Source organism: Varroa jacobsoni, unplaced genomic scaffold, assembly GCF_002532875.2.
Source record: "Varroa jacobsoni isolate VJ856 unplaced genomic scaffold, vjacob_1.0 scaffold_984, whole genome shotgun sequence".
Lineage (NCBI taxonomy): Eukaryota > Metazoa > Arthropoda > Arachnida > Mesostigmata > Varroidae > Varroa > Varroa jacobsoni.
In genome coordinates, this window is record NW_019213886.1 from 130,555 (window position 1) to 156,516 (window position 25,962).

The following is a 25,962-nucleotide window of genomic DNA, read 5'->3' on the forward strand; positions in this document are numbered from 1 at the left end:
ATATCTCACTGATGGCATTTTTCAGGAATATATGGATATTTTGTATAACCCATATGCACAAAACGGCAACTTTAAAAAGGTAAAGGCGGTGCGTGGTCTCAATTGCTACAATTTTATAAGAAAATCGCTGTTATAATGAGCACTGCGGGATTACTCACGTCTCCTTCCATTCGAGCGCAAGGATTTTTTGGTGGTTTGGGAATCACGATATATGGATACAATGGATACCTCGGCGCTGGAGGAGCAGCAGTTGGAAAAGCAGGCGCAGGTGAAGGTCTCAGTTTCTCAGCAGGAATCATTAAAATATCAACGGCACGGGTCGTGGTAATCAAGGCAATCAAAACAGCAATTAATAACGTAAAGTACGTTCGAAGTAGTACATTTTCCCAAATGGATAGCCAGCAACTAAAAGTGCTCCTCATCACGGCCTACCAAGTCTATGGTTGATAGTCTGACGTTAGGATCTTCTAGGCGAATTAAATTAATCACTTGAGCAAAATACCCTAGAGCAGCTTCCTTGAACCTAAAAGACTTTGTAGGTAGCGATAAATTTCACAAAGAAAATATTAGTCCTGTTGACTAACGCACTGAACTGGCGGCACAGAAGCAAGAAAGTAAAGAACTCCTAAATAATCAAAATAATCTTGGGCTATCAGAGACCCAGGGAAAGGGTACTAAACGCATACGTGTAACTATACACCGCAAGCATCGTCTTCTCTTTTTTATTGTTGCAATCTGGTCTTGTGTGTTGGCTGTATCATGTATTCGAGTAACTGCGCAAGCGTTATACGCAATACTGGTTACGTGTCCCTTATGACACAACCCTTGACAAAACCTTAGCTGAGAAGATTATGTAGCAACAACTAAACACAGTACTGATTATTATTACAAATTCTATAGGATTACGCTATCACTTCTTGGATTTTATGCGAGATCGAGCCAAGATAATAAAGATTAAGTAAAGATGTACTTGTCAGGTTATATAATTAAACAAATAATAGCAGTTAGAAATACACAACTTCACAAAGACAGTGGTTGTCATAAGCAAAAGAAATATTAATAAAAAGATATACCCGTAAGCCAATAATTTGTCTTTACACAGGGTTTAATATCGGAAGCAATCCGACAAATTCAAGTTCACTTTTTTTATTAAGCCGAGAAAGACAATGCAAAATGCACATGTATAATACATCCGTCATGTATTACATTTTGGTTTCGGTACTATAATTATTATATTGACAGATTAGCCCAAAATCACAGATTACACGTAGACTACCGAGATACGACAAATCAAATGATAACATTGACATACAATTATTTAGAGATACGAGAACGAAAAAAATTGTATATTTTCTTTTAACAGCGGTCGATATCATTTGTCATCTTCAAAGGTTATTCTCGTATATGTTATTTACTCAATTTAGAGACTTGATTGCACAATAACTATTTTATGATGAAACTTTGTAAATGTTTTACAAACTATCATAATAGGTTGGACAATTTGTAATTAAATTGGAATGTAACTGTTAACCCAAAATCTTTAGAGTATATATGTTAAGTTGTCTGTGACAAAGTTAAGCGTATTTGGGCACAGCTCTGAACATGCCGTTAAGCACATGAGTATACATACATGAACTTAAACGTGTTTTTTGGTCCTTTAGAACTCTCGCTATAATAATCTAAGTTTATATCCCATTTTTATTTTATCTCCAAAACATTTTATTACTTTTTACTGATATTTCATATTGCATTTGATTATTTGGTGTAGTTTCTGCCGAAGTACCTTTAACAGTGTATAAGCAAATTGCAATGTTGGCTTGCTGCATTCGTAAGCGCCTTATATATTGCTGGCTTCTGCGGTACAGTAGGGGTTAGTAGTTAAGTTCATGGGCAAGAAAAAATTAGCTCTGAGTTAGGAAAAAGTTAGTTCGATGCTGCTTCAACTGTGTAACTAACTTTTCACTAAACGTGAGCCCATTTTTTTTTTTAACTGAGAGCTCACTCTTATTCAGTTGTTAGTCTGTGTTTGCTCCATCTTAAAGGGCCATTTATTCATCCCCGTGCTAGACGTATACAGAACACACTGCCATCGGCAATATACGAATGTGTACCAAGTCTGGCTGGCTATCAAAGAAAATCTATTTGTGTATCGTTGCGTATTAGACACAACGCCTACATTTGTTGATAGGAGCTTTTTGAGAAAATATATATGTCTAATAACGTAATTGGTGTTCGCCTTTCATATGTCACAAAACCAGATCAACAGAATGGACGTTGAACGGGCCCTATTATTTAATTTTCATGGATGCGAAATAGTAGAATACAGAAAAGAAAGCCGCGTCGATGATTTGCCAAAGAGTCATAAATTAGCCATATCACCATCTCCGATATTATATTTATATACGTATATATTAAAATATATACATATTGAATCCAATGATGAACTCGATGAATGAGACAAGCAATTTGATGACAATAAACGCAGTCAACAAATGTGACCCATAATGAATTACAGCCAGTCTGTAAACAACAAAAACAGAGGCCCAAACCAATACAAAAAACTGAATTATTAGATACAATGTTTCTCCAGTGAAATTATTTTCAAAGTTAATTTAGTTATTAGTTAATAATACTTTCATATGATAGAGATTATTTATCAAAAAGTTTCACACGACTTGAGTTTTGAAAAGTTCGATTTTTAACTATTGATACGTTTTTAAACATGTATTGACGGATGGCAATCGCGTTTTAAACAGTAAGAGTTTCGCCTATACCGAATAGCACAAGATTTTCGAGTCGCATTGAAAAGCCATAGAACTTAGTAGGCATTTGTAAGTGATTAATTATTAGGTCGTTCAATATGAAACATGATAGAATAAACGCTAGCTTCTCGAATTTTTTTACAGGCCTGTTTTTTATGTTCCATCAACGTGCACATTATTATTATATATAACCTTCTCCCATTTGGATAGTAAGTTATCTATAACATTTAATGCAGAGCTTTCTTATCATTTCTTTCAGTTATCCGCAATCGAGGAACTAGGACTCATGGAGCTGAGGTGGACAATACCTGCATTAAATAGCTAAACAGATACCATAAATTCTGGCCGCTGTATACTCCTTGAGAGTGATGTCCCGCCGATTTAGTTAATTTTATTGCAACTATTTTTAATATACGATCTTGAGGTATAAAAACAGAGATAATGGCTTCATATGTTTGGTATGTATTTATTACTATAGTTTTGTTACTATTACCTTTGCCTGTTTTGACTGGAACTATTACTATATTATATTATCAACAGATCGTAATTTTAATACTTCTTTTTTGATCCTAGAGGGGGTGGAGATCCGATTATATATCAAGATATGTTTTGATTTTTTGGTCATCCTGAGGTTTATATTTTGATTTTATCAGGGTTTGGAATTATTTCACTCACTAATATTATCATCTGTGATTATCATGGAAAATCAATTTTTCAACAAGAATGGATTACTGTTGTAACGTAAGAATAAAGAGAAACAAGAACCTTTACAACTGTTCTTGATCCTTACTCAATTCACAAGCCCCCCATTTGTCCGATTCCTTTATCTTATGAATTTCATCGAGGAAAATAGCTAGGATTTTTTACATATATTAAATCTAAGTGTTCACACCCGTTCACTTTGTAATTTATCAGCTCCTAACGCGACTCTCAACTCTCCATAATACACCGTTGCATCCAGATCTCCCGTATGACCCATTTTCGATTTGAAAACTTAATTCCCGGGTTTTTTTAAACCAACGGTTTGTGAAGTAGAACCTTTATTGAATACAAAATGTATACGGCGAGCTGTCTCCGTCCTTGCAGTTTCAACATAAAGTTTATATTTATAATCTACTAAAATTTTCTAGTTTTTCATGACGCACTACAACTGGCCCGTTAAGAGTCCGAGTAACTATATCAGAGTGTACGGTGACAGACTGTAAAAATATATTTTGAATACAAGAAAAATCCATGAAATGTCGCAATGTTAACACAGCGTTATTTCAAAAATTGAGATATGCATTTGTGACGCTTCACACTGAACAACCTAATAATAGACATAATATAATGTACACAGATACTGGAAGTACCATACACGATGGTACCTCAATGCATTATATTAGCTAGTAATTACGTGCTCATATAGTACGAATTTGAGTAAAATGACGATCTCAACCAAGTTTCAAAAATGATTCATGGCGATTGGTATGGTTAATTCGAAGTGTTTTTCAAAGTCGTAATCCCAATATAAATATACTCGTTTTATTATACTAGAAAATATTAGAAGAACATCTTCGTTTCTACGATTTTATATGCCCGTCTATGGCTGTACTCTTCAGCGTAGCATACGACACTGGTACCATAGAGCCATTTCTGGATCTGTTTTTCGCCAAAAATTAGATCATTGTTTTACAGAAACAAAAAAGTCTTTAATAATAGAACTGCGAACTCATGATGGGTTTCGTGCTTACAAGTCAGCTAAACCCTTCCATGGGTATAGCGAAACGTATAATTCGGTTAGGATAGTCATAAGAAAATTACTCTAACCGTGCTTGCCAATTAAGTTCGGATACATATGAACTCTGAAATAGACATATTTGCTTCGTGTTGAAAATCAATTGTTTTATTAGACTATTACAAAGCTAAGACTATTCTTGTTTAAATAAAATTAACTTGAACCGAACTCTGACATCAATTCAATGTAAGAACGCAAGCAATCAAGGGTATGCTCTTCACCAATTTTCTTTGGGAGTAACTATTACATTTTTCAGGTTTTCGGCCTCTGATGACACGGAGTGTGCGATCAAGCGCGCTGACGCAAGAGCGTGAATATATGCAACACTTTCATTGCCTCTTGTCACTTTATTAAACGTTAGCTCAGTGTGTATCTTTACTAAACTTTGTTTAAAAACCTGTTTGGTAACTCTCCATACATGTTTTGGGTAGGCTGTGGGGAACGAGCAGCCAACACGCACAAATTAGCGACGCCTTTGCAAGCGCAATGAGGTCAGCTCACATTTCTTGTATGCACGAACATACTTCATAGCAACGACGGCAGAGGATCAGATGGTTTACCACTCATTCTCTATCACAGGAATGATCATTTAGAAATACGGGGTATTACAGGAAACCAACACACTCTAGCCGTTGTCTATTCTAACGCTGAAGGACTAGGCGTATAAGGCAGATTCGTGCACTTCGTGAGATGATTGGAAAAAACTCAAGAAAATAACGCAAGATTGGCCTTTAAGGACTTTTCTTAAAGGTGAACACGGTCAAAACAAACTTTCTACCTTCCAGTGGTGAGGGAGTGGGAGGATATGTCATGATATGTGCTCATTCGCGTGAAATTTCAATTTACTTTACCAACAATTAAATATAATGTGAATATAGTGGGGATGTTTTTGATCCAGGACTATGTGGCAAAATTTATCGGAAACACATGCCAGAATATATTCGTAGTGCTGATTGCCATAGGTGGACATCTTGTTTAGCTGAAAAAGACTCTTTCTTCTGCAAACAAATGGCTTATTGAATTAATCATGTTGGAATCATGTTTGTTCAGAAACTAATGTAATAAACCGAGTATATATATCATTGGGTTGGTTTTCAATAACCTTTAAATTAAGATTAATTAAGGTAAAAACAAAATAAGTAAGGATGTGTGTGGTTTCGAAACATGTTTTTAGCTGACTGTACGTTCGCTGCTGACGCAGCTTCTTGTCGTTCTATATGTCACACTGCAAGACTTACAAAACACTCTTGGCTATTCTAGCTTAAAACTGAATTACCCAAGTTAGCGTGAATTTCCTTTATATAGAGAAGTTATATGTGCCAAAAAAAATATAGTTTCGTACAAATAGTTTATTGAAAATCATGTAGACTAACTTTTTCCTCCAGGCGAGCGCCGCTGCTGTTGTGGTTAAATCCTCATGTAAGATGAAGTACTTAATGCTGAAGAGATACACTTTCAAAAAATAGTCCCATTTGAAGTCATCCGAGGCAACAATCGGGAAAAGCTGAAAAACAAGACAGTACTTATACAATTTTATAGCCAGTAATAGATGGGCTAGGATCAGGCACCTTAAAACCATATAAACTTTGAAACTTACTTATGAACCTAAAAAAGAGGTACAGGCTAAAAACCATACCTTCTTTCACCTACCTATTTTTTTGCACCACTATATGCAAAAAAGATATATCATGAGTTTATTTTTTAGACAAACCAGTGGTAATGAAACAGCTCTCAAAAACACAATGTACTAAGTTTTAGAAACTAGTCTTATTTTTTGCGACATTGTTATGTGCGAAATCTGGGAATACTTCATTAGGCCTGCAAAATACCATAAACACTACTTTGCTCAAAACCACCTGAGCGTCATATTACCGAAGTACGATAATGAGCTATATGAAAGATCTTCCGATTTGTGCACAACAATAAGATGAGATTTTTTGGCTTTCGACGTCCACAATTTACCCTAAGCCGAAATACTGAATAAAGACAATATTTAATTAACCTGATAGTACTACTCTTTTCAGTGTAGTTTACATTTTAATATACATAGCCGAATTTACATACTCCTGACGATCTCATTATATGTATAATCTAAGGAACTACAATGACAAATGTTACCGAAATTGACGCATTGACTGACGAATTGACGCAACTCAATCAAAAATCACGCCTAACATCCCGATGTCTTATATTACGTTCTATGAACACTGTTCATCGTTTTCGTTCCAATATATGTAAGCTTTTTCAATCTATAACTAGAAGATCTATTAAGGTTATCCTAACAATGCGATCAAAAGCACATTCTCATAAAATGCTGTTTATGAATATTATTGGATGAATATTATTATTATATATTCCAAAGAAATTCTTCATCCAACTTTAATCATCGAGATTTTTCTACTTCTTGTCGTTACGGCGGTCATCCTATATCGATTGCTTTTTTCGATTTTAGTTATGACAAATTCAGTGACCTAATTCTTCTCAAATGTTTCGCTCCAAGTCTATGCAACACAACTAAAATTTGAGAATTTACTTTAAATGCAGTAGGAGTGCGCTTCTTCATCGTGGAGGTTACCTCGCTCAAATGCTTTGAACTGTTTTCCTGTTAGCGCTAACTTTTTAAAGTCAGTTTTACAATTGCGTGCACCCAGGTGTACATTTGCAAAAGCCTAGGCTTCTGGATAAGGATCCACGATAGATTAGTTTGCGGCTAAGATCTTTATACACTAATCGCATCAAAATCGATAGCTACTTAATATTCAACTAAAATAAATAATAAAATTTCAAAGAATGTTATTGCTTAAATAAATCACAATAACCATAATGAAGTATACATGAAATCATATTTGTGTCTGAACCCCATTAACCTTTAAACTCCCACTTTATTGAGTCCGACTATAAAGGCAACGTTTTTTTCCCTGGACGCTGCTAGCAAGACAGCTGAAGGACGTATTCTCGCTGTTTAGTAATTAAATACGTTTTGCATGAGATATAAGGAATCATTATATGGATCGAAATTATCATATAGTCGTATCCTGATCTCGATTTCAAGCAATATTTTACTTACTTGACCTCTTCGGGCTTTGTCTGTATCGACAGTCTGAGCGCCATCTACGGTACATGTAAGACCAAGCAGCGCACCGTTTTCCGCAATCTCAAGAATCAATCTAGGCTGTATTTTTTATTTTCAAAACAAAATGTCGCATGTTTTCTTCTGAACTATGGTCATTACAAATGGACGACGGTATTATGATTATTGGTGCAATCTACAATGTCACTACAGCCAATACAAGCATTCTTAAACAGTGCGTCTTTATGTACCTTTATGTATCTAACTACGCTACAGCCATGGCAAATTTTCAGTTCTTCTACAGCTGCAGAAACGTATCAAGTTCAATCAGTTTGTCGCTCAACGATCGCTTCAGAGTAACGATTCTACCCCCAACAATTTAAGCACATAGTGCTTAAAGAACAAACCGTACTCTATCCATAAATACCTTCAAATTGGTACATACCGATCTTGCGACAGTTGCGGAAGTCATTCGTACGCGATTTGTACGCCAGTTAAAAAAATTAAGCGTTTCAAGTTTGCAACGTGCGGAAGCTCATTTACATCGCTGGGAAGAAAACCTGCCTTGTATCAATAAACTTTCCCATTAGATAGCCGTATTCATCAGAAGACAAAGAGGATTCTATTATCCAACTGTAACAACTAAGTATGATGGACTTCGTGGAAAATGACAAACGCGATAATCTAAACGGGAATAGATTTGGCAGCGTAGAACACTCTTCCAAAACCTTAAGGAAAGAGAGCGGAGTGAGCCACAAGTAAAGCAAGTCAGTTTTGCCAAATTACAGCCATCATCACTATTGAGTCTTACCTGAAGATCAACGCTAAAATAATCCTCAAACTGCTCAAATATATCAAATGTCGCTGCAAATAGGTTTGTACCAGAAAACCAGGTAAATTGTCTACAGTAGGATCAACGAGTGGGCTTTATTGCTCCTAATAAATTCTCAAAGGTCAAGCCGTTGGCTGAGGTCTGTAAAATTTGCTTGCCGCTCTATATGAGTTTTTCCATTTTGAATTAATAAATCGGCTATTTACACTTTAGGTGTTGAACCTTTGGCTGCCTTTTCATAAATAAATAAAGTCTTTACATAGGCTCATCATAAAAAGAGATTCCTACTCAGTAAAAAAAGTACCCGTTCTGGTTCTACTGCAGCTTGTTTCTTGGCGAAAGGCACGAAGCTAGAAGCTAGTTTTCATAATTATACATGAAGGACAAATCTCTCTTTAGGTTAAAAAATTATCAGCATGAAAGGATAATTAGGGCTATTCAAAACAGCGAAAGTTAATCGGCCGATGATTTTCATCGGGCGTTCCCTAGAATATAAAAAATTAAGTTTTTAAAACACCGGAAAAGGGCTTAAATTATCAATTTTTGCTTACACTTTGTGTTGCTCCGAGTGAGAAAATGGAAGATTTTCTATTCAAATTATTTGCATAATTACTACCGATCACAAAGTGAATTGACTACAGTGTATTATTACATTTCGGTGAAACTAACTTATTAAATTAATATACCTTGAATCTTTTGGAAAAAAACCGAAGTGCTTGACTAATTCAGCCGCTCGACGAGGAACTGGTAATAGCAAAAGTGGCCTACTCACATAGCGGTCGGTATCTCCAAGCGATTCTTGCATTTCCATGGCGCTTGATGTCATGAAATCCCAGTCTTGGTGGAAAAAGAAGCTAAGAGCGTCCAAGCCCGCTGTCATTCGAGCATAAAGTTTCCGCAGTGGGAGTTGTTTTCCTGCCACTCGGCACAGTAAAAAATCTGCTATCTCCATAGGCAACCGATGGAATAGCAACATTCTATAAACACGAAAAAAGCCATGATCAAATATAGTATGTTGTACTTCTTGTATTAGTAGCCTATTAAACACATGACAACATTATCCTGGGATATATCGTGAAAATATGAAACAATTTCTGAACGTAACTTGTGATTTATTACTTGTATATATCATTTACACCCCTCGTGAAATAGACTCCTGCTGCACACCGTACCATATTTTTTGCTTCGGACAGCTGAGCTTCACCAAAAGAATATCTGCGTTAGGTTTATTTAATTAGCTTTACATCCCGTAGTGCTATTAAACATTCCATCAAACGGCTAGTGTCTAGCATGAAATGAGCTGTGTCTATGTTTGAATTCGAACCCAAGTGATTATGTGTCCCTAAATTTAGTGCGCGAACACGTTTCGAGGACCCTTGGTGCACACCCCAGCTGCCCTAAATTCCGGTTTTACTTTGTGTCTTCTTTACTTGGAGAAGATTTTTTATTTATAAATTGTTAAACAAATGTGAGTGCCTTGACAAATCGACATGGATACATACCTAAGTCGAAACTCCCACAGATTGCTGCACACAACTGTATGTGGAAATCTAATACAATATATAAGAGGGTGAGTAGCTACAATCCGATAGGAGCAGAGTTGCATTTCCTGTCCTGAAAGACTCATCACTCTTCCAAGACAGGAGTGAATTATAGGCACCGAACGGTTTCTTCTATCCGTTTTAGTTGTCGCACGCCTGTAAACAAATAGACCTTTAATAGTTTTGTCAGACCTAACATCTAATGTCCGTCACCTTTCATCTCACCAATTTTTTTATTTTAGACAATAAGGTATGTAGGGAACTATGAATTTGTATGGATACGTAAATTGCACCATTCATATTTACTTGAAAGCAGCAACGATGATACAGTTGACAACCAGGTCTGCAGGTATGAGGTCAACCTTCGTGTTCGAATTCGCATAGACGGCAGTCAAAGACCCTGTACCCAATGCCAGGAAAAATCCTGTCGGCCCGTTAATATTATCAATCCAGCCCTTAAAATACGATACGTAAGCGGAGTGTTTATTATAATATTTCAATCCCATCGTTTATGTTCTGAACTATTGTAAACTTTTATGTTAATAGGACGTTAAACGCAACACCAGCTTTATTCTCGAGAACTTTGTCGTCGGACTTCAGAACCCTATTGTGATTTATATATACGGCGTTATGTATAATAGTAAAGAACCTTAAAATAGTCAAAGTTAATATAGAATGTTAAAAGTTGGATATTAGGCTTACGAAGAGACGGCACTAAAAATTTCAACTTTATCAGTTTTAATGTCATTTCTTTATTTTAGCTTTGTTTTGCTGGACATGTGTCACTATTCTGATATCACTGCCTATGGCCGTCATGGCACCTCAGTACTGAGTTCAGTATATTGGACCACATGAATGCATCGTCGGACATCACTTAGCTTTAAACACAATGCTTTATTGGCATCTGTACTATATCTGCACTTTGGCAAAGCTGAACCAGTATCTTCCTTGACCAAGAGGTATTATAAGGTAAAAACATAAGCACTTTCGGTCCGTTTTTAGTATTCTCTTTGCGTGAACATGGCATTTCTTGCCGTATTGCTACCTTCTACAGGTACTCACAAATATATACTTACCATGTAACGATAGTTATAGCATTCGTATTCGGCCATAGACACACCGATTTTCGGGCACAGCCAACTGAGAGAGAACGACGGGGAGACGCCCGCTTGGTGTACTATTGCTCTGCCACTTAAGATACGATACAGGTCTAAACACTGGCGAATCAACCAGGAATCACTGACGTAGATGTGTAGAATTTGCGCCGACAAGCGAGAGAATGACAGGGTTACGGTAGGAGCGGTACTTAACCACTGTATAGTGTCACGTATATTTATACTTGTTCATACTATTAAAAAAATATGTAAATAAGCGCGGATCTAACTAGTAAACCGTTGTACTACATTTAATCGTAGTACAGAACAAGAAGCAATTTTTGTCAACAGTGTAGCACATTCAGTTTTTCCATGTCCTTCACCTTTACTACTTCACTGTTCATCTACTAGTTTTTTTATATAGCATCCGAAAGTACCTCCCCCCCCCCTTTTGTATACGTTGGGCGGCGAATAATTTTACAGCGGTTTCAATTAGAAAAAGGAAAATTTCAGGTTAAAAAGTGCAATTTCAACACTTACACCAATTCGCCTTCTGGGGACAGCTGACGAACTACGACTGAATAGTTGTGTGGTCTCCACAGTGAAAACTTTATAATTGAGCAGCCTGTTCAAAACTGGTTTGCGACGTTCAAGATTAGAATTTTGGAGCCGGAGGATTTGATTGATCATCTAAGGCCGATAAGGATCGATTGATTTATGTCCCAACCTAATACAGCTGAGCTCACCAAGCCACAGCCATCCTTTATTTAATGCTAGGTGTTAAATTACTTAGTACGTCAGTCGCCTCCTTGACAGCAACTTATTTCTACGCCCACCAATCCAATCCTTCGGATTCATTTTCCATTTCTTGTGGCACCTATCCGGTTCGAATGGTGGTGGTATGCATGGTAATTTAATCATTATATAAAGTCAATTCTGCTTCAAATTTAGGTCTATAAACCCAGTGAGCAAAATTTAATGATATAAATAGTAATGATATGAAATGTTTTGTGTATATTATTTAGTATTAGAGAATCTAGTATTTTATCTAAACTGTTTCGAGTATAGAGTGCATGTACTGTTAAGTAAATTTATATGAACTTCACAGCGTTCATAAAGACGACTATCGTTAAATGCAAAATTCGATGATGATACGACTTGTAAAGATTCATATTTTATAATATCTAGCATTTTAGACGGAGCGGAACCACCCACTTATGTATATGCGGTTCCAAACTAAGTCGCCAAATTTTGTTGCAAATATGCGAATGACTTTTTCGTAAGCCATCCCAGAAAATGTTTTGTGCTTCACTTACAGAACCTCTTAGGATGTTTGCAAAGAATGTTGGAATTGGCAATTCAATTACACTTGAAAAATTAGCATTTTTGGGATCTCTGCGTTTCATAATAATTTAATTCTATTTAAAATTACTGTAATTTTAAATATTATATTTAAAAAATGATAATAATAAAATATGTATATTAGAATCGCCCATACAAGACGTATGTGCTATCAATGCAATATAAACCAAATAACTTTAGAGACATACTCTGGCTTACCCTGTTACTTTAGACCACCGTGGGCTTCGCCGTTAATTCGAGTATAACAAATACCTGGACAGTCTTTTGGATAAGGATAAGATCAAGGAGGTATATATTTCTTCAAATAGAAAGTAATATAGGTGTTCCTTTCAAATTAACATAGTTTTTCCGATGCTTTCTTTGTTTATGGCAGTAATCCGACGGTAGCTCCCATAGAAGATAACGCTACATACTGCGATTTAACGCTAGGCGACTTGTACTAGTGAATTTTAATAAAAATTTGTAGATATAATACCTACCGGGTGCCCAATTGGCCCATACAATGAAATTAAAAAACTGGAATTCTTGATGTTCTTATAGCTGCAAAAAATAATGGAAATAAAGTACTTTTTCAACGGGAGTTTATAGCCATAATAAATTCACAGATTTTTAAAGAATCCATTAACGAGACATCAAGCGAGAAATAAAAAAAAATTTTTGCTTAATTATTCAGAATTATATTGTCTAAAGTTTCGTTCATGGCTTCCATTCTTACTGCCGCAGAAATCCCTATCCTTTTGCGAAAGCAACGGCTTAAATTAGACATACATCTATCAAAACAATTAATAATTAAAATAACTTAATGAATTTTGTACCCGACTCATTGATGCGGCGATTTTTTGTTATTGTTGTTCTTGGACCAACTTACATATAATACTATATATATATATACATATAATAATAATAATAAGGGAACCCTAAAGGTTCCCTTAAATGTCTCGTTTTCACAACATGATCTTTTTGTAGTTCGCTAAATTCAAAAAACGGTAGAAGAATACAGAAATAGTTGAACCTTTTTTTGATTGCTACATTCAGATTCAACAAAAGCGCATTAAGATTGTACAGGTCTCCTTCTTGCCCCTCTTTCTCTATAAGGAGGTTATACTAGAGCGCCCACAGCGTTCCAAACTTCGGAGCATTTTTGCAAAGTATAATGCTGTATTCTGCAGTCTGACATTTGACCAACCTTTCATGAGTTGCTTTTGATAAAATTTTGCGTAATCTCCGCACTTTTCGAACTAATGCAAAACAAAAACTACTAGCAAAGAGCATTTTTCTCAAAACTGACTTATCTAACTCGATCAAAATCCATACCGTAGAACGCGATACCTATCGCGATATGCTTAAATTCGGTTGCCTGCTCATTTGTGTCAAACCTAACGTATTGTGGAAGCTCCACCTTTCCTTTAAGGAAGTGAGCACACACGTGAACTAGTGGAATCTCGATGTTAAAATAATATGTTAACGCCCTAATTTAAGTTATTTATACTACTATATTACATATACTATATTATTATATTATATACTGTGGGTAATAAAAGGCTCACTAATGTTCACACCCCGACAAATCGGACCGAAAGTCAACTATAATTTTGCGCGGTATAACGCGAACTATATTTACGATAAAATGAAACCCTAATATAACAACTACATTAACATTACGAAAGGATTACCATAGGGAGTTTTTTGCGTTATGTAATATGCATGCCTTGATGTATTCGAATGATACGACTGTGTATTTTCTGTCTAATAATGGGATTAGATACAGCACTTACGGTTTTTTACTTACTGGAAAGGGTTCTTTGGCTGTGGCAACGACTACGGAAGGTCGCACGATTGCTGCAGGGAGTCCAGACTCAAAAACGAGCTCTTCGGCGAGACGTTTAGTAAAAGTATATGTGTTTGGGTAGGCGCCGAGAAGATGCGGGGTAGCGGCTTCCATAGCTGCCGGTGGCAGGCGTGCCGTTAACTCTAACAAATCATCTGCTCTTAGATCAAATCTACAGCCACAGCGAATATACATCAATAGATGTTCAGGTTATTTTTATTAAAAAAGGATGAGTCCTCATTCATGAAGTATTATATCGGGTTTATAAGTTCTTCTATACAGTACAGAAGCCCTTCACGCATATGATAATAATCCAATATGAACTGCTCCGTGTAACTTTTTTTAACGTAGCGTTAATTTTCCTGTTCTTAACAATCTAATATCCTCCAACAGAGTTTGGTCGCAAACTTACTTTGAATCGCAGCGTAAGCTCTTACGTAATCCCAGTAAATAAAGAGGTTTACGTGGAAAGAAATAATGACCCAGCGTTCAAGTACCTAGGCATCCAGCGTCTACTCAGTGACATACGCACTTGTCACCCAAACTGCCCTGCATGGATCTTTGGAGTAACAGACTATAGCAAAACAATCCGCCACTGCGAAGTCTAAAATAGAGCTCCGATGCAAGAAAATTCCATTCATGGTATCTTGGTTTGACAGCTTAAGCCGTATACTGTCTTTAAAAAGCTCACTGCTCTTTATATTCTTTTTTTTTTCTAACTGCCTTGCGATAAAACCTATAAATATACATATATACCTTCTTTACCAGTGGTATTTATGTCATTCTGAGGTACTTATTCGTTGCACCGTGCGAAAAATAAAGTCTTTGTTCAAACGGTAATTCAAACGTAATTCGTTGCGAGAAAATTTTGCCTAGAGACATAATGAGTACGTTTTGCCACGTAAGGCAGCTAAACCGCAAACGTAAAGGTATTAATTCACCAATCTATTTTTAAGCATCTATTTTTCTTTATTTTTACTTACCCTTTGATTCTTTAATATGTATTTTTATGTTTCACATTTATTTTTGCTCCGAAATAGCTATTTTTGTACCAACAACTCAAAGCAATTGAAATACTAAATATATTTTTGATACAATTTTATATGAATACTACTGCCATGTTTATATACCTTTTTCGCTTATATTGATACATCCAACATTAATACAAAACTTCACCGATGATTGAGCTTAACTAATCTATCTACGATAACTTACAACTAAAATATTTACGGTGTCAAAATTCTACGAAGACTTGATGGGCTGAGAAAATTGTTTATACTGTACTTCCTCAGAGAGGTTATTAACTTTTGCACTCTTATTCAGATAAATTTGTAAAAAAAAAGTGGTGACTCAGTGCGCCTCTTTCTAACGTTCCTTTACTTAACACCCCCCACCGCTCAACTTCTCCTACTACTACTTTTGTATTATACCATCTAAAACCGCTAGAGCCCACTAAGCACCGAACAATTATAAAGAAATAGTAACATTTAAAAGAAAGACCCAGCACTGCAATCAAAAGATAAGCCTTGGTGGCCCCAAAAGCATTTTGATGGTAGCACTACTAGGTAGGTACTAAGGAGAGTACTCTCAATAAAATTGGAGGCATTGCTTTTGCTAACAAAAAGGCATCTTGTGTGACTCAATTTGACAAAACTATTCTCAGTTACGAAGCCGAGTTAATCTTGATATGTTCGACTGCTTCAGTCGCAATTGATAAAATCTAGGCAGATCACCAAGATTATCTAAAAGTTGTCAAGGCTGGCGCTATAATGCTAGGTGCTATTATGAAATACGGATGAACAACTTTATTTTTGGAGAGTCATGTGTATTCGGAAAGCCAAGCGAACCTATTATCACCACAAAAGTACAGTTATGGCGAATTCAATAAAATTCTACTTTTCTCCTAAATATGTGTTTGCAAATCACTAACCTTTTAGCAAAAGGTTAGTGATTATGCTTTTCGAACAATTGATACTTACAAATAAGCGCTAAATCAACCGAAGCAGGATTTTTTTCCATGCAGGGACTAAGTGAAGTTCTACGTTTTTACTTATTTTTTCTTTTCTGAAAACATAATAAGCTAATACTATTGCGTTTCTTAAAACAACAAAGCTGCCAACAGTTGCATATCAGACTTTTGCCAAAATGTGGAGGACCTTGTAGATTTTTTGCAAATTTTGTCTTTATTAGAAAACTTTCGACCATTATCTGTTTGCTTTATTTTGCAATATGTATGCTTTTCTGTATGCGTGCGAGTGAGTTGATAAGTCGTACTATGCTATACGTTCTAAGATATATTTTTATGATTATAAAAGATCAAAAAGAGACTTACGGGTATATACATTCTTTAATTCTTGGCTCTGACGGTTGATTGACGTTAACGTACGCAGTGGAAACGTGAACGAAAGAGCAGAGTTTCTGCAGATTACGGCAAAGTTCCACCATGTTGGCAGTGGCCCCTACGTTTACACGAACAGCTGCCACCAACGGTTCATTGAATTTAACTGTTGCTGCTGAGTGGATGACAATTTCGACCTCAGACTGGACCCTACCAGTTTTAAATGATTACAGAATGTACGCATTTAGAATATATATACGTATATATACAATCTTATAATCTATTAGGCAATTTCATGGCATATCACGCGAAATTATCAATCAAATACGTCGCCTGGGATCTTTTTTTTTATTGTTTCCCTTGATTTTTCTATTTTATTTATTTATTTTATTTATGTTTTATTATATTTACACCCTGTACGTAATCCGTGGAAAATCTAAAATTGCTTGTGACATCATCGCCAAAATTATAGCTCTGTGTCTGATAGACAGACGAACAGAAGCTATTATTACTATAATTATCTACTAAATGGGGCATTCGGATCCAACGGAATGTCATCTAGATATTATATTAATACAGAAATGACGTAAACTGACATTTAGTCCCATTTCCTTCATAAGGCGATTGTAATGTTCTTGTCACAATACTCAAGTTATGCGTTTGTCCTGCTTTATGAGACAACTCGCCAAACGACACGTCGGCGGATGAAAAGGTGCCATCCTAGTGAATAAACGAGTTGGCATATTGCAGTTCCCTAGTTCTAAACTACAAAATGTCCAATTTCGCAGTCGACTACCACGTTGGAATTTTGTTGCTTCCCTCGTTTTAAGAGTTAAGATTCATTCATTAATTTTCCAAATCAACGCAAAGAGATGAAACAACATAAATTATGAACGGACCGATTCAGAGTTTTAGTTCCAATTGCTAAACTGATTTTGAAGATTCACATTCTCTCCACGATGGCGGTTCTAAACACTAAAGGGAACATTAAAAACGAAAATAGCATAATCACAATAGATTAAAGGCTAGATTAAAAAAAATAATAGAGAAAGGAAATAAATGTAACGCCAACAAAGGCACAGCAGAACTATGAGAAGCAAAGAATTAGGCTGAACAGATTTAGTGATCAATGTCACAATAGGATCTATGAGAAACTTTGTAGAAACAGATATAAGGTCCGGAAGGACTAAAGAAGGCCACCTCTAACAAGGACGTAGCATATGTTTGGTCTGTCAGAAGTGGTCGGAGAATGCAGACAAGTGGCATATTCTTAAAAAGGAAATCCTGGAGACGATCCCGGACACCGAAATATATAATAGGGATAAAAAAACATCTGAAAAAGCATCTGAAAACAGCGAACGGACGTGATGCATGTTTGGAGTCCCCACAATCTTTCCAATGGAAAAGGCGGCAACGTCGGTCGCAAAGAACGATGACCTATGCAGTCCACCAACTTTTCAAACAAGTAGACCAACTGCAAAGAGCAACGATAATCCCATAACGAACTATATCAGCCATTGCATTTCGAGCTAGATCATGGTGATGACAGAAACTAAATAAGAAATATCTTCTTAAATGCTACCGCTAGGCACTTATATACATGCAAATCTTGACCGAATCACCAAGTCAGGTAGCTTAACAATTCAGGCATAGGTGGCTTTTAGCAGCAGAAACATAGATCTTTTGCTGAAAGTAAGAAAAAACATTCTGAAAAAGTCCGAGAGGCAGGTACTAAAGCGGACTTGAAGGCTCGAACCGCAGGTCCGACCACTAACCTCAATACGATTGAAATAAACACAATCGGAGCAACTGTTGAAATTCGTGACAAGCTAGTCTTTTTTCTCATAAAATACCAAAGAGATCAAAATAGAAGCATCTTGGCCAAGAAGAGAGGCAAGCTAGACTACTTTGGTTCACATATCCAGGGTTATAGCGGCCATTTTTTTTAGCACAAAAATTGTCCGAGAACAAGCAAAGCTACATTGCAAAAGAAATCATAAATCTGCAAGCGCTGCTACAGATGTTCGAAAACAGAATGCCAGACACGAAACTGCACAACAAAGCTTTAGATGCAAGGCCAAGTCCTAGTCACGAACACGATGATCTGTCCAAGAATAAAAGATGCCCACAGGCATTCAACCCCCAAGGTATTAGTACGATGCAGCGAAAGGTCTACAGAAGCTGGGTCTCTGAACCGAATAAGGCCGGCTTCGAAGACCGATAACAACAAAGATATACCCTTTGTTACAATTGCAAAGGTTGCCGTCAAAGAAACTGAGAGAGGCTATGGCCTCGTTTAGATTATGGTATGAGGTATATAGATACATAACCCTAAACTTTAGCTGTCAGTACTTCGGAAGATTCCTTGACGATCAAGGACATACTCTGGATGACAGTGATGGAGCAGCAATCACTGGGAATTTCACAACTGCTTGGCAAGGCATTTCCCATTGAGCTGTTGGCTAGAGGAAACCTCCAGTCAAGCAATGACTAATATAAGCCCACCTTCTGGCTTATATAGAGCTTACTACGACATGCCTACGATCGGATAAACTGGACGGAATCTGCTCACGCTGGAGGCAAACCGAACGCCTCCATGTTTCCAATGCACTAACTCTAGTTATGCAAGTAACCGTTAGACTGAAAATAAATAGCTATTGAGTACAATATTAAAATGGGAGTGCCACATTGTACCATGCCGAGACTAATCCTATCAAATTTCCGCGACGACAGAAGCATAACCATCATAGACAAGCAAGTCGCTAAAATCATAACACATATACCTTGACTTAATTATGCTCACTGGCATAGCGAAGCCTTTGTGGAACTGGATGGTAAGATGAAAGAATTACCGAGAAACGAGAGTTCGTGGCACAACTCGTGAAATATTTAATTGATCTTTGGTATACTTTCTTTTAAAATTAATCTTTTTAATGGCCGTTCATTGCGTATGCTCGTTCGACCCCATTTCAAATCAGTAACTCAATTACAAATTGTTCTGAATAAAAGGGTGAGGTGTTTAAAATCTAATTCCACTTTTTATAGCCAGCGGGCCTCAAAAGTTTTATTTAAACTTGCCAGTAAGTGCCAGTAATAACACGTATCCCTTCGTAAATTTCGAAAATATGCTTGACATCTGTCACTTTGTACAATATTCAAAAATAAACGGAGCTTTAATTTTTTAGTGATACTACCCAAACAATAAATATATTCAGCAATACCAAGCGCTTTTTTAAATGATGCGATGCTTTATTAAAGCATCTGGTAGTATCAAATACTTGTAAGAAACATTTATTTAGAACAGAAAACCAGCTATAATTATATTGCATTCTAACTGGCTGCTTTTATAAGAACTCGTAGTAGTAATAAAAAAAGACCATCAGTCCACCAAGCACCAGGGTAGGATATTCTGGTACTTGGCATTCCATGAAGCGTGTACGTATGATGGGACAGGTGAATATCTTGACTTTCTCAAAACCTTTATATGTCATACTGCATTTTTTCTTTAACAAGGAAAGAGTAACATGATTTAGTTTTGACCTAATGTATTTGGATAATGTAATGTTAGGTACATGTACCTGCGTAGATCCTTATCGGAAAGACCAAGAAAACGCTTCTCTATGTCGCCAGCTAGAGCGCTGACTCGTGAGCGGGCTTCTGGGCGACGGGACAACAAACCTTCAAATATCTTCGGAAATGAAAGCAAATAAATATATTTTCGTTATGAAACGGGTTTTCAGGGTTAACAGATTTAAAGGTGCACACGAGTAATTGTCGATGCAGTGATTTGTATATTTTATAGAGTAATGCACAACAAAATGTTTCCTAAAATTGTTGACTTAGAATGAAAACCAAGAGTTCCCTACGGTTCTAATATTTCAGTGAATTCGTTCGAACGAAAAATCACGAAGTAAGTGCTTAATATAAAACGTATATTTTTCGTATAAGAAATCATCACATGTTACAATTCTACGAAAAAATTGGACCAACAAAGATGTTTTTTTTTAGAGATGTGGTTTGCCATAGGTGAGCCACTGATTTGAAATCTTCCTAAAGTAAGAATAGATTTCTGACCTCCGAACATCTGGGGCGCACGGATATGTAGATTATTACCATCAGATAGCCGAGGGTAGATTCAGATACTTATACTGCTTGTAGGCTTAAAACAGGGAAAAGGTCCTTAACAGAGGACTTATCATTGGAACTCCACGGCCTAAAGGTAAGTCACAGGCTTTCTTCGTTAATGACTAAGGTTACCTTATGTTGGATGGTTCAAGTGAAAAACAAGCAACTAACCAAAATTAGATTACTGCCCGATAACCCAACTTTCCGCTTCTGATATCCACCTGGCCCGTCTGACGAATGCAGTTAAAGAGCTACGCATTCGGTGAGTGAAATCTGAACCTTTCGCAGATTGCGCCAGTTTGGTGCTTGAAAAAAAAGTGAAAATAACGGCATACATCAATGGTGTCAATGAACACGTCTTGTTCGCAAGCGTATAGATCGGTGCAATATTTAAAGCAAGAGGATTCAAAGAATTATCGCAGACATCAAAACAGCACAGAATTTTCTAGGGCGCTCGTCCATTAAAACAGTTTTTGTGGATTGCAGGATTTGAAAATGAAAAGTTCTTCACCAATACAATATTGAGCTTTTGTCGTCGTAAGGTTTACAAGAAGCGTTGTGAAGTGTGGAGGAGACTAAAAAACAAGTAAGTTCCTCAGGGTATCGTTTATAATCTACATTGCTAGTGTGGGCAGAATTATCCTACAAGGTTTTACACTTTTACAGGCAATGAAACACTGTGAGAACTGGCAACCCCATCTGTAAATGCAGGGGCGCTGACGTCTATAATTGTAGAATCGGCAGAACGAGGGTTGAGGATAAAGCCGCGTAAGACAAAATGTATCATGGCATAGAATCGTGCGATGTAATTGAAAAGATTGAAGCACATGGCCCTAACATAAGTAGTTTACCGAGAGACATTCGCGATGTAACATGGCGGCGCCTCACTTTACATGGCTATGACTATAAGGAAAAGACTCCTAAACTCCAAAATCGACTACGTAACAGCATCTAAACCGTTAGACAAGCTGTGAAGTAGCAGGTGTTACCCGATGCGTTAAAATAGCTTTAGATCGTCTAAGCATGACTGCTCCGCAATCCGTCTGAATATGATATATTTTGCTTCCTACAAATGGGTTTTTTTGTTAATAAAGCAACTTGTCTGACTAACTAAATGCGATCACTCTATTCACATTGTCAGTGCCAACCGAATTCGATATTAGCAGAAGAACTAAAGCAACTACCGGCGGTAAGTAAAGTGCGAGTTGTTGATCTACCCGTGCGAATTGTCACAGGTGTCACACTGCTCAGAATCGAAAGGAAAAAGAAATGCGTGGTTACAATTCTTAAGCTCTGGCGGTATCACCTTTGGTGTCACGCTGATGGACACGATACAAACCAGGCTAGTGTAGCGCGCTACGACAGCTAGAGCATAAGCATTTTCTACCGTAAAATGCAGTACACACAGTTCGACAGTTGTGGACCTAATTTTTAATTACGAAGCTTTCCCAAGTATGTTTTAAAGGGTCATCAGCTTGCCATAATTTAATGTAACTCATAAGTGGCTCAAAACTTAATTTGCGCTGCCAAACTCTTCGTACAGAATGCCATGTGACACCAGCGGCAGTGTCTTGCTCGCGCATAATAATGCAGTCTGTATAACTGCAGTTCAGTTGTCGTGCAAGTTTATTGAAGTAAGCAGGCTTGTAAAGTCACCAAATGCAGTATTCATTGTACGACATTCACATGCCACGGAAAAACATGTCAATCAATGAAGGGCAACTTAAAAAGGAACCAAAGGTGCAAATGGTATGTAGCGTAATATTATAGGTAGGCTAAACAATGCATGCTATCCATTCAATGGATAATATATATGATGATTTCATTATGCCTGTATTAGAGATGTGTAATTAATATGAGTAGAAAAAATTGAATTACAGAGAAGATTTGAATGATGTGAAAACCAGAATAATAAGTACGCAATGAATAATAGGCTTCAACGGATAGGTACGAAAAAAGATAGGATCATCATGTAATAATATATAATAAGCAATAGCATAAAAAAAACGTGTTAATTTATAACCATAAAGATAGACATGCGTGCAAATGCATGTTAGTATATATGATGTGCTACCTGCTTAAAGACAACGAACCTAAGGTGAAATTTCTTAAATAAACATGTGACAAAAAAGTTTAAAAATATCGGTTTTAAAATGTTTTAAAATATACCGTCTAAAGTATCAAGTTATGATGACTTTTTTTGGTACAAAAACTCTATTAGCTATGATGCATACGGAGAGATATAGACATATTTAAACCGGTTGGTCGTAACGTTGCTTTTTTTTGTCAGTACGGTGCACGACCTGAATCGAAGGTAAGAAGATAAAAAAAAGGTGATACAAATTTCGAGAAAGCTCTCATTTCCGCTATACGACCATGATGCATACTGCGGGATGCGTAGATCGAGTAATGTTATGGTTTTTATTTCGAGTGATTAAGCCATTTAAGTTAGTCATTCAGCAAGCAAACAATGATAAGGAAAATGTCAATAAATAAATAATAATGTTTTTAATGCAGCAAGCTACCACCGCCATTTGACCTATATTCAATTTCGGATAAGATTTTGAAACCAAAGGAAAGAACTAAGGTTTTTAAATTGGATCAAAAACAAGCTTTAAACTTTTTAAAAGAATGTTAAGAGAGAGAGTGTTTATAGAGAGAATAAAATTGTGGGGCTCTTCTGTGTGTTGTATCGTAAGCTTATAACCCTTTACAATGCTACAGATTTAGTGACCGTTACAGCTCGTTCTTGTAAGGACATGCTATACCGCGCTTGCTGTGCAGCGTTTCATGTTATGTAGTCATTAACCTCTAAAGAACTTCCTTTTCGAATTTACAGATTGACAAGCTTTTCGTATCATGCTGTCAATACTCAACCACTCATTTTTTCACTAACTGTCAATTTTTTTGTTGGCTTCAATCGTAAAGATTAACCACTTGATGATCACGGAAATGATTGATTTACATTTGACGATACAATTTACCTTTTTTTAAGTATCAAATTGAATTTAAGTGCGACAACCATTCTATCCATAAGTATATGTGGTACTTTTGCGTATGCATTATAGTGCATATAGTTATTCAATTGCAAATTCAACGTAAAAATAAACACCCTGATTAACAGACGCATACTATTGGCATGAAAAGTCTTAATATTTCGCTTTCTATCATAAATGGATTTACAATACTATGGGCACGCACCGCGTGCAGCCCACTAATACAGAAGCCAAATGCACGTTTATAATCTAACAATGACGGGATTTCTGTTGTGGCTATATTTTCGCGTGTATAATTAACGCTGCATCATTTTTGAAAAGCAGCACTGTTGTAGACGTCTAATTAGAAAGTATCGACTTAGATGCACAGTCTCGCAACTAGACTTGTTAATCGAGCGGACCAGGTTTACTAGAGTACAGTGCTATTATTTTTTTTGGGTAATATCTATCCAGTATGAGAAATTGGTAGTCCACCTTTATAGATTAGGTGTTGTTTAAAAGCATGTGACAAATCAGTCGTGAATTTGTTATATGAACTCTAAGTTTGAAAGTACTTCATGTGTCGCGGCTGATACAGCTATGGAGAAAAATTCGTTTTGGAAAGGAGTGACGTCTCTGATAAATCTTCAGTCACCGTCTGATGGGCTAACTGCATTCTGTGGGGATCACCGCTGCATGCAGCCGTTATTGAATTCACTACCTGATATTCCACGGGTTGTCTGAAAGCATTTTTGGGGTGTTTTCTTTTGGCTGAATATTTTTTGCATCAATGACAATTCTGTATTCGCACCTGGGCAGTATGTAGATAATTATTGGAGGGCGCATGAGGTTTATAAGAGTAGAGAACGAAGCTCCTATAAGAACACTCAGGATGCGAGGCAAGGCTAGCACTGTTCAGCACAGCAACGCAAGCATCAAGAGAAATTATGCATGCCCTCGATATGTATGCCCTCGAGAAGCGAAACTCTGTTGGATTGGAGTTGATACAATCTTACCACAATGTCCACACTAGAAAACTTAATTGTTGCATAGTGAAGATTATTTCAAACAGTTTACATGATGAGCGTATAATGATATTTATTGTGATTAAATGTAACTGCACTGTGAGTTGACAAAAATAGCTTATATAAATTTAAGAAAATTTTCAAGTCGTAACTATTACTCTATTCGCCCTGCTACCTTGGTGGTTTTTATTCAATCTGCACTCACCTCCAACATTTAATCCTTGTTTCTTGTTTTCGTCCACTTTAATTACAATCGACACCTTTGCACTCCGTACACACATTTGGGCCTTCTGATAATGACTAAGCTTTTTTAAGCGTAGTTTAGCGAAATGTGCGTATGTTGTCAGGTCTAGCGGATTTATTTAAAACAACATATCGAAGGTTTTTCAACTTTCGTTCCCTAAGTTAATTTGCATCGCGAATAATAACGACAGAAGTTTTTTTTTCCTAAATTTAGTTTTTTTTTTTTACGAAGCTCTATTTACGGTGCACAATGAGTCATGTTTCGACATTTTTCAATTTTCTACAAAATTACTGTAGAAACAAAGATCTCAAACGAATCTTTGCCTCAGCCGGAAACGGGATCTTGTTTAATTTTCTAATTTACAATACATGTGCACGATCTTTCTCTCTCGATCTCGCTGTATATATGTATATATATATACAGCGCGAGACATTCAAATTCGGATAAGCTTTAATGGGCTGTTTCTTGTAGAGAACATACGCTTACTCACTATTCCTGACGGTGGAAGAACGCTAGTACATTTTTAAGGGACAAATCGACAAGTTCGTTATAGCGAAAAGCGATACCTCGCTTTTACAATTTAACCGAAGATGAGCTATTGTCCAATGTATTTACGCGAGAAAAAAGAGTTTTTGACATTAATAAGAAAGTTATAAACTGTCCGAAATTAACGGTTTAGGTTATTGCGAATTCCCTTGTGGCGTCTGAAAAATCCGAGGCAAATTTTTAAGCGGCAAACTATAAGAATCTTAGTACAATTTAGATTTCAGGGATTTAAAAATTAATCGACGGCTTAGAAAACACTTTTGATACAGCTGGATCCTTGGTATAAGAAATAACGGCAGTGTCGAAGAAAATAATATTTACTGCTAACAGGTGATCCAGGCGAAATACAACAGTTAACCTTTTTGAGACCGTTTGCGTTTTTTCACCTTTTAGGCTTATTGGCTACTTTGAGCCCTTGTATTTTTGGAACCTTCGTCTTCATA

The 25,962-nt window shown here is 36.6% G+C and overlaps 1 protein-coding gene and 2 long non-coding RNA genes across 3 annotated transcripts in view; 2 read left to right on the forward strand and 1 right to left on the reverse strand.

Moving 5' to 3' along the window:
• Window positions 1-3,535, forward strand: part of LOC147752793 (uncharacterized) — a 9,668-nt gene extending 6,133 nt beyond the window's left edge. Inside the window, exon 2 of the long non-coding RNA XR_015313098.1 lies at window positions 3,022-3,535. This is a non-coding gene — a long non-coding RNA (uncharacterized LOC147752793). The remainder of the gene's footprint in view (window positions 1-3,021) is intronic.
• Window positions 1-20,292, reverse strand: part of LOC111265545 (putative fatty acyl-CoA reductase CG5065) — a gene marked incomplete at its 5' end in the record, with an annotated part of 26,818 nt that extends 6,526 nt beyond the window's left edge. Inside the window, 8 exon segments of the mRNA XM_022842322.2 lie at window positions 159-2,520; window positions 5,913-6,043; window positions 9,214-9,418; window positions 9,944-10,138; window positions 10,289-10,437; window positions 14,228-14,438; window positions 16,599-16,814; window positions 20,183-20,292. Coding sequence (XP_022698057.1) covers window positions 2,412-2,520; window positions 5,913-6,043; window positions 9,214-9,418; window positions 9,944-10,138; window positions 10,289-10,437; window positions 14,228-14,438; window positions 16,599-16,814; window positions 20,183-20,292 — 1,326 coding nt within the window.
• On the forward strand, window positions 9,667-21,844 carry LOC111265548 (uncharacterized). The gene is made up of 3 exons (XR_002683516.2): window positions 9,667-10,011; window positions 21,216-21,315; window positions 21,396-21,844. It is a non-coding gene; the product is annotated as an uncharacterized LOC111265548 (long non-coding RNA).
• The last annotated feature ends 4,118 nt before the right edge of the window (window positions 21,845-25,962 follow it).